The following is a 9383-nucleotide window of genomic DNA, read 5'->3' on the forward strand; positions in this document are numbered from 1 at the left end:
CGGTTTTGGAACTGTCGCGAAAGTATTAAACTGCCTCCAATTTTAAAGACCGTCGCTAGTTTTACACCGTCGCCAAGTTGCGACGGTTGTTTAAAAAACCGTCGCTAATATTTTGATTTTTTATGACTATTTACGGCGTACATTGCACGCTGCGAAAAGTTGTATTAACAGCGTACATATGCACGCCGTTGATAATAGTATTAACAGCGTGCACATGTACGCCGCGGATAATCTTGAGCTTTTAACCGCTTGCAACTTTGCAGCGTGCAATGCGCGCTGCGGAAAAGCCTATATGCGCGCTGCGAAAAGCCATTTTTGTTGTAGTGATCAATTACTATTTTGTTATATTTAAATACATTTATCTTGGGAATTATCATTATAATTGTTTTTTTAGAACTTAGTTCCATTTATTTTAAAATTTTTATGTTGTAAATATTTAAACGGAAAATATGGATTTGAGAGCCAGAGTATCTCAACAATTTAATTTTCATGGTTCAGTCAAGATGCTGATTCCTACATCAATATCTACGTTAAGTGATATAACAAATGGTATGATTTTTTTAATTCAATATAGTACTTTTTTGGATTTTTTTTCTAACATATAAATTATTGTATTTAATATTTATCATTTTTTTGTGCAGTTAATCCATCAAACCGAATGGTCAGAAATGTTTCTTTTGAAATACCTAGCAGCTCAATTACAAATCTCTCAGAGATCATTAATATAACAAATAGTGATCATTTTCATATCTCTTATGTTAGGATTGTTCATAAATTGAAGTATGCTGTCAATGTAGATATTTAATGTGAATATTTTTTAACAATTTTATTAATGTTTATCTTTAATAAAAAATGTGAAAATATACGTTAAGATGTTCTAATAATTAATTTTTTTATTTTTTAAGATTCACATTTTCATTCTACATATAATAATATTAGAATATTAAAATATAATTTTTAACATATCTATTGCGTTATGTCAATAATATATATATATATTTTTGTAGTTGAAGAATCCGGTTCAATTCATATTAATTCAATTTCCATATCGGACAGTCAACACAATTGCAATAATCATGACAAAAGAATCTCAATAACATCGATCGGTATAGTTAAATTTTATGTTTTTATATAATTGTCAATAATATATATATTTAACAATGCTCTTTTTTATATAGATTATTGGGATATAGGTGATCCAATGTACAGATGTGATTTTTGTGGTGCGATGTTCTGGTATGAAGAGAAGTTATGTCGAAGTTATAAATCTAGAAATCCTAAGTACTCTCTATTTTGTATGCAAGGAAAAATACAACTTCCTTCTTTAAAAAAACCTCCGCAAGTATTGCATGATTTATTGAACGGAGTGAGTGATAAGAGCAAACATTTTCTAGAGAGCATCCGATCATACAATAATATGTTTTGCTTCACGTCGATGGGAGGGAAGATCGATTCAAGTTTAAATCGAGGCGGCTCCCCTCCAATTTTTAAACTTCATGGTCAGAATTATCATTTAATCGGAAGCCTACTTCCATGCGAAGGTGCATCCCCGAAGTTTGCTCATCTGTATATTTATGACACAGAAAACGAAATTCCTAATCGGATTTCTGCTGCTAGGTATATCTTAAATTCTATTTATTATAATGAATATACCATATTTTCTATTTTTTGTTCTGGAAATTAATTTTTATTTAATCGAAATATTTTTCAGACAAAATAACGACACAACTAATCTGCATTTAGAGATAGTTTCTGATTTGAAGGCAATGTTAGATGAAAACAATGTTTTGGTCAAGTGTTTTAGGATGACCAAAGAAAGAATGATGGTAGAAGGACGATCTAATGTGAAATTAAAGTTGATTGGTAGAAGAAGTGGGGACGGAAGGAGATGTAATCTTCCATCTGCTTCTGAGGTTGCTGCATTAATTGTGGGAGATTTCGATGAGTCTTTGGGCAACCGAGATATTTTAGTAGAAACTCAAACGGGGCAACTTAAACGCATCAATGAGTTGAATCCTGCATATCTTGCTCTCCAATATCCTTTACTTTTTTCATATGGTGAGGATGGTTATAGAGAAGATATACCATTTTCAGAATCTAAGTCAAGTGTTGGAGGAAGAAAAAAGTGAGTCTAAGAGAGTTTTTTTCTTATCGATTGCATGATAGAGATTTTGAATCTTCGAGTATTTTGTTTTCGAGAAGACTATTTCAACAGTTCATTGTCGATGCATACACAATGGTTGAATCTGGAAGGTTGACATATATTCGGATGCATCAAAAACAACTGAGATGTGAAATGTACAAAGGTCTTCATGATGCGCTTTTGCATGGTGAAACCAACGCATCTATACAAGGAAGACGTATTATCTTGCCTTCTTCTTTTACTGGAGGGGCAAGATACATGATTCAGAACTATCAAGATGCGATGGCTATATGTAAATGGGCCAGTTACCCAGATTTGTTTATGACATTTACATGTAATCCAAAATGGCCGGAAATTGTGAGATTTATCGAGCACTATGGGTTGAGGGCTGAAGACCGTCCAGATATTGTTTGCAGAATCTTTAAAATGAAGTTGGATACCTTGATTAAAGATCTCCGAAAGAATAAAATATTTGGAAATGTTAAAGCATGTAAAAAAAATTATATTTTTTTGTAATTATATATAAGGTTCTAATATTTTGCATTTTTCAAAATTAATATATTTTAGTAAATATAATTAATTCTTATTGTCATATTGTTAGTAATATACACCGTGGAATTCCAAAAGCGAGGATTACCGCACACCCACATTTTGCTTTTCCTCTGTAAAGAAGACAAATATCCAGCAGCAGAGACAATAGATCATATCATTTCTGCTGAAATTCCTGATGAAAAAAATGATCATATTTATTATGGTGCAGTACGAGATCTAATGATGCACGGTCCATGCGGCAAAACGAGAAAGAACTCTCCATGCATGTCTAACGGTCGTTGTACAAAGCATTTTCCTAAAAAGTTCGTTGAAATGACATCAATTGATGAGGATGTGTAATGCCCGAGATTTAATCACTGTAATCAGACATTACTTCATCAATTGAGGTTATAGGCGTTTAAGTAAAGAAGCTGGGCGCGGGTGCGATACACAAATCAATATGTTGGACAAAACTTTTGGCGCCCGAGCGGTAGAAATTAACCGCCCGAGCGCCAATGCACCACAAGACTTGGGATTCAGACAGAACGTCTGGCGCCCGAGCGGTAAAAATTACCGCCCGAGCGCCAGTGGATAACAACTTGAGTTTTCAGACAGAGAGTTCCGCGCCCAGTGCGGTAACGATCTACCGCCCGAGCGCCGCCTGGAAAATGTGAAAATGAGCCACGTTTCTTGTACATGCAACTTGATATATATATATATATATATATATCAATTTCCTTCAGAAGTAGAAAAAGGAAACGAGAGAAGCTCGAGAAATTCCTCCAGAAATCCTTACGCCTTTTCATATTTTAGATTGGTGATTGTGCAAGATCCGCTTGTCAGAAGTTCGATCCGAGTTTGGTCCTGTGATCCTCTCATTACAGGCTTCGACATGATGTAAGTTTTCTTGTGTTTTGATGTGATTGGAAAATATGATATTGAAGGAATCAGATATGATTCAGATATAGTGTTCTTGACATATTAGACATCGTATAATCGAAACCGGATTGAAGAACAGATACCGTATGGAATTGTTATGAAATATCAGATTTGATTTGTTTGAGATTATACAGATTTGGTATTAGATTATGTTTATCGACTGATCATGGGCTGAGATTCATATATGTTGATATTTGTATTGCTGTGTATATCGAGATTGTGCAGTTATGCCGTTGAAACAGAATTAGATTGAGTTCTGATTATATCCAGTATTGATTGAGTTATGTATTGATATTATACTTCTCAATATTGTCTTTGCCAGATTGAGTATTGACAGGCTTTGAGTTCGAGACTTCGACAAAGTCAGATCGACAGAAAGAAAGGTATAAGTCAATGTTGACCGGGAGATTAACTTGAGTCAGATTGGACTCTAGTTTCCCTAAACCACATACTTTACTTATTGCATTGATGTTTGTGATTCCTGAGATTGATGTGCTTAGTCTATTGATTTATAGCAGCGCATATATTGAGTCATGGGCTGATGTGCCTAGTCTTTGGCCGATTGTTTTCATACTTTTGTATTCTCTACCTGAGTATGCTTATTCTATTGATGTATAGAAAAGCAGTGTATAGCAGATAGCTATTGAGTGAGAGTCACTGACAGAGGAGCTAGATTGTGACAGATTAGTCACTGGCCCATTGCACATTGTCAGAATAGGATTGGCAGAAGTGCCAAGTCTTTGGCAGATGTGCCAAGACATTGGACGTTTGGTATATCGATGTGCTTAAGAGACAGAACAGTCCTTATTGCTGATTATTCGATATAGAGCAGACCAAAGTCCAGAAATAGGAACGTACCGCCACCGCGAACGGGAGAGTAAGTGGGAGATTTGTTACGTTCTTATTCAGATCGGGATCCCTAGATGAGAGATGAGTCGAGTCTGAGAGATCGAGTCAAGAGTTTGATTTACAGATTTGTATGGATTCATGCTTCGTAGATTACGATTCATGTGTTATTACAGTTTTATATCGATTCATGTTTTTAGATGATAACACATGTATTGATATCTGTTTCATGCTTTTATATATGTTTTTATATGATTGCATGTATACGTGTTTATACTGGGATTTATTCGCACCGGAGTTATCCGGCTGTTGTCGTGTTTGTATGTGTGCATGACAACAGGTGGGACAGGATCATGGTCAAGAAGAGGATGAGAGATCGAGATTAGAGTGGTGATTCCAGACTTTGATGTAGATAGGTTTCAGCACTGAATATGTAGTAGTTGAACCTTAGTTTAGTTTGAATGTATGTTGTACAAGACTTGTACTTATATACTGGTATATATATTAGATTGATTCCATTACGTTCCGCATTTTAAAAGAAAAATTTTATGACCCTAATTACTTGGATCCTAATGATGAGTAAAAAGATGATTAGCGTCCGGGTCCCCACAGGATGGATACCCAAGTTATAGGCGCAAAGATAATGGGCGAACAATTATCAAGAATGGTGTTAATCTGGATAACAGATTCGTTGTTCCTCATAATCGTTATTTGTTAATTCGGTACGGAGCCCATATGAATGTTGAATGGTGCAATCAATCTCGAGCTATCGAATATTTGTTCAAGTACATAAATAAAGGACATGATCGTGTGACTGCCTCATTCTATAAGAGCTCAGATGATGATAGCTTAGGGAAAAATGTTGATGAAGTTAATATGTACTACGACTGCAGATATATTTCACAGTGTGAGGCGGCGTGGAGAATTTTTGGATTTGAAATTCAATACAGAGATCCACCTGTCGAGCGTCTGAGCTTTCATCTTCCGAACGAACAAAATATTATTTTTTCAGATTCAGATGAAATCGGTACTGTTCTCGATAGACCTACTATTAACCAGAGCATGTTTCTTGCTTGGATGGAAACTAATAAGAAATATCCAAAGGCAAGAGAATTAACATATGCTGAATTACCAATGAAGTTTGTTTGGAAGCAAGAAACACGAGAATTCGTTCCCAGAAAACAGAGATTTTCAATCGGACGCATTTTTTACGTTCCTCCTGGTTGTGGGGAAATGTACTATTTAAGATGTCTTCTCAATGTAAACCGTGGCGCCACGTGCTATGATGATATAACTTTTGTTAACGGTGTTCAATACCGTTCATTTCGCGATGCTTGCTATGCATTAGGATTGTTGAATGATGACAAGGAGTATATCGACGGCATTATTGAGGCAAGTCATTGGGCTTCAGCACAATCTCTGAGAGTTTTAATTGCTACTCTATTATCATCGAATTGTATCAGCCGACCTGAAGTTGTTTGGGAGTCATGTTGGACATATTTATCTGATGATATTTTATATAAACGATGTAACTTGCTGCAACACCAAGGTATGCATGAACTAATAAATTTTTTATATATGTGTTTTTCCCAATATATATATATATATATATATATATTAATATATATATATTAATTTAAATCTTTTTTTTTGTAGAATTGGAATTAAATGAGGATGAAATTAGAAGTTATGCATTGATTGATATTGAAAAGCTATTGCAAAGCTATGGAAAGAGTTTACGTGAATTCCAATCAATGCCTTTTCCCAGTGATCAATATTTTCAGTCTTCACCAAATAGACTAATATATGATTAGTTGCGGTTTGACAGAAGATCTTTGTCGCAAGAACTATGATAAACTCATTAATAACTTGAACTCCGAGCAGCGTCGTGTATATGATACAATAATGAAAGCAGTTGTTTCAAATAAAGGAGTAGAATTCTTTGTATATGGATATGGAGGTACTGGAAAAACATTTGTTTGGAAGACTCTGTCTGCATACTTGAGATCGAAGGGGGAAATTATCTTGAATGTGGCATCCAGTGGTATAGCATCTCTTCTACTGCCTGATGGAAGAACTGCTCATTCCCGTTTTGCAATTCCATTTAATCTCAATGAAGAATCGACATGCAATAAACTGTAACAAACATATCACGTATTGAAATTTGATTATAAAATAGTTGTATGACACATCAGAGGCATGAACTATAAAAATCCAACTATTGTCCACCGAGTTGTATGACACATCAGAGGCATTAACTATAAAAATCCAACTATTGTTCATCTTCAATGATCACAATTTACTATTTCATGCAACCCAGCATAAATAGCGCGCCAAGTTGAGTAAACAATAAGCAAACGAAATAAGTAACGATCAATATATGAGTTGTGAGCACACCTTATTATCTCATATAACTATGTGTAACATAGTTGTAAATTGAAAGGCAGGAGAACAGTAATGACATAAAAATGAAAAATGAAGAGTAAAAGGTAAATTAGCTCAAAACAACAAAAAAATTACAAAAACAGTAGCTCGAGAATTATTGAACGGCCTTCAAAAACGTGCAAATAAAGGACCGTCGGACATATAAGTTGTAAGGCCCGAGAATTTGATTACCGTAATCTGAGATTAATCTGAAATGATTTGGCAATAATTAATACGATTATTGATTTTTAATCGAGATAATTACTAAAGGGCTAACCGAGACACGAAATGAGATAGCGTGTGAAAATGGATGTGCGAGGACAGTAGCATCGGCGCACATGCGCGACCGGATGCGCGCACATGCGCCAAACAGGCAGAAGACCTCGCGCATATGCGCGGAAGATGTCGCGCATATGCGCGAAGCCTATGCGAGGAACTCCAGAGAGTCTCGCGCATATGCGCGAGGCGATGTGCATGATACGCGCGGAGACTGAGTGTCTCGCGCATATGCGTCGATTGGGGTCGCGCATATGCGCGAGACGTGTGCTACAAAGATTAAGCCACTTGCCCCTTCCATGCATGAATATATATACATATACATTCGTTCATTCTTCAGAAGAAAGAAGAAAGAGGAACGAGAGCTTCCGGGGGAATTACGTTCAATTCGATTTGCGATCAATCCGTCTGTCCAAAATTGAATCCGACTTCGGTACTGTGTTCATATCGACGCAGGCTACAACTGGACGTAAGTTTTGCTACGTTTTGATATGATTTGAAATTATGGTATTTTCAGAATCTGATATGATTCATATATGATGTTCTTGTCATGTTAGACATCGTATAATCGAAACCGGACTGAGGAACAGATACCATATGAAGTTGTTATGATTTTTAGAGTTAAGTTGAGTAAGAATTGATATCATGATTGAGTTATTATCGAGTATAAGATGTTAGAATTGATATATGACTGATATGCCATGGCTGGATATATTGAGATTATGATGTTATGCCGTTGAACCAGAATTTGATTGAATTCTGATTATATCCAGTATTGATTGAGTGGTGTATTGATACCGTACCCTCGATATTGTTATTGTCAGATTGAGTATTGACAGACTTTGAGTTCGAGACTTCGACAGAGTCAGAGTATCAGAAAGAAAGGTATAAATTAATGTTGAGTTGGGATTGCACAACTCGAGTGAGGTTTGACTCGAGTCTCCCTAAATCACATACTTAGTTATTACATTGATATTTGTAATTGATGAGATTGATGTTTGTAGTCTATTGATTTATAGCCACTGCATGTATTGACTACTGATACGCTAGTCATCGGCTGATTCGCCTAGTTACTGTATGCATGTATTGACTGCTGATTCGCTAGTCATTGGCTGATTCGCCAAGTCACCGACTGATTCGTCTGGTTATTGGCTGATTCGTCTAGTTATCGACTGATTCGTCTAAACTTTGGCTGATTCGCTTAATTACTGGCTGATTCGTCTAGTTATTGGCTGATTCGCTTAATTCTTGACGATTCGTCAATTCTGCGGCTGTTTCGCCCAGACACTGGATATATGAATTATATCGATGTCGTTTAGGGTTGATTCATTCCTATCGACTGAGATTCGATATGATTATCAATATCCAGACATTGGGATCCCTAGGTTAGAGTTGAGTCGAGTCTGAGACGACGCGTTGTTTGAGTCGAGTCTGTGATGACTACTTGATTTACAGTTTTATATTATTCATGTTTATTGATTGGCTGCATGTGAGTGATATTTGTTATATGCTTTTGTATATGTTTTTATATGATTGCATGTTTACATTGTTTATACTGGGATTTATTCTCACCGGAGTTATCCGGCTGTTGTCTTGTGTTGTATGTGTGCATGACAACAGGTGGGACAGGTTCAGGGTTGAGAAGATGAAGAGAGATCGTGATTAGAGTGGAGGCTCCGGACTTGGATTAGAGATAGGGTTGGACACTTGATATTAGCTGTTAAACCTTAGTTGAATAAATGCATGCAGTACAAGACTTGTATTTTTATACTGAGATGTATATATGTTCGATTTCACTACGTTCCGCATTTTAAAAAAAATTAGACCCTGTTTTATAATTGATTAATTAGTCCCAATTATAATGCCCACGCACATGAGAGAGGGTGTGAGGCGTTAATATGTATGAACGCCCCTGTGTCAGTTTTTTTTAAAAAAATATTCGATAATTAGCGACGGTTTGTGAAACACTGTCGCTATTTGCGACGGATTTTTAAAAATCGTCGCTGAACGCGGGTCCCCACACACGTGATGAATTTTCCTTATTTAATGTATTGGTTTAAATTTCAAATTTATATGTTTTGAAAAAAAATTGGAAATTAAAATAAATTAAAAAATAATGTTAAAATAAATTTGAAAGTGAATATATTTAATTTAAAGTAAGAGTAAGATGAATGAGTGGACAGCGGGACCTACAAATAATGAGTGTGAATATTAAAATGAATGT

At 35.7% G+C, this 9383-nt stretch overlaps 2 protein-coding genes across 2 annotated transcripts; both read left to right on the forward strand.

Moving 5' to 3' along the window:
• The first annotated feature begins 1435 nt into the window (after positions 1-1435).
• On the forward strand, positions 1436-2129 carry LOC142554600 (uncharacterized). Its single transcript, XM_075665262.1, has 2 exons — positions 1436-1617; positions 1712-2129. Exons 1-2 carry the CDS (start codon positions 1436-1438, stop codon positions 2127-2129), a joined length of 600 nt encoding a protein of 199 aa, XP_075521377.1.
• Positions 2130-2236: 107 nt separating this feature from the next.
• Positions 2237-6601, forward strand: LOC142554601 (uncharacterized). Its single transcript, XM_075665263.1, has 4 exons — positions 2237-2551; positions 5072-6008; positions 6116-6193; positions 6288-6601. Exons 1-4 carry the CDS (start codon positions 2237-2239, stop codon positions 6599-6601), a joined length of 1644 nt encoding a protein of 547 aa, XP_075521378.1.
• The last annotated feature ends 2782 nt before the right edge of the window (positions 6602-9383 follow it).

Source organism: Primulina tabacum, chromosome 8 (assembly GCF_025594145.1).
Source record: "Primulina tabacum isolate GXHZ01 chromosome 8, ASM2559414v2, whole genome shotgun sequence".
Classification (NCBI taxonomy): domain Eukaryota; kingdom Viridiplantae; phylum Streptophyta; class Magnoliopsida; order Lamiales; family Gesneriaceae; genus Primulina; species Primulina tabacum.

Excerpts from the sequence above, each read along its gene's own strand:
- LOC142554600 (XM_075665262.1), top strand. The coding sequence starts at position 1,436 with ATGGGAGGGAAGATCGATTCAAGTTTAAATCGAGGCGGCTCCCCTCCA. Across the intron at positions 1,618-1,711 it reads AATCGGATTTCTGCTGCTAG|ACAAAATAACGACACAACTA; the intron begins GTATATCTTAAA and ends AATATTTTTCAG.
- LOC142554601 (XM_075665263.1), top strand. The coding sequence starts at position 2,237 with ATGGTTGAATCTGGAAGGTTGACATATATTCGGATGCATCAAAAACAA. Across the intron at positions 2,552-5,071 it reads CTGAAGACCGTCCAGATATT|GATGGATACCCAAGTTATAG; the intron begins GTTTGCAGAATC and ends GGGTCCCCACAG. Across the intron at positions 6,009-6,115 it reads TAACTTGCTGCAACACCAAG|AATTGGAATTAAATGAGGAT; the intron begins GTATGCATGAAC and ends TTTTTTTTGTAG.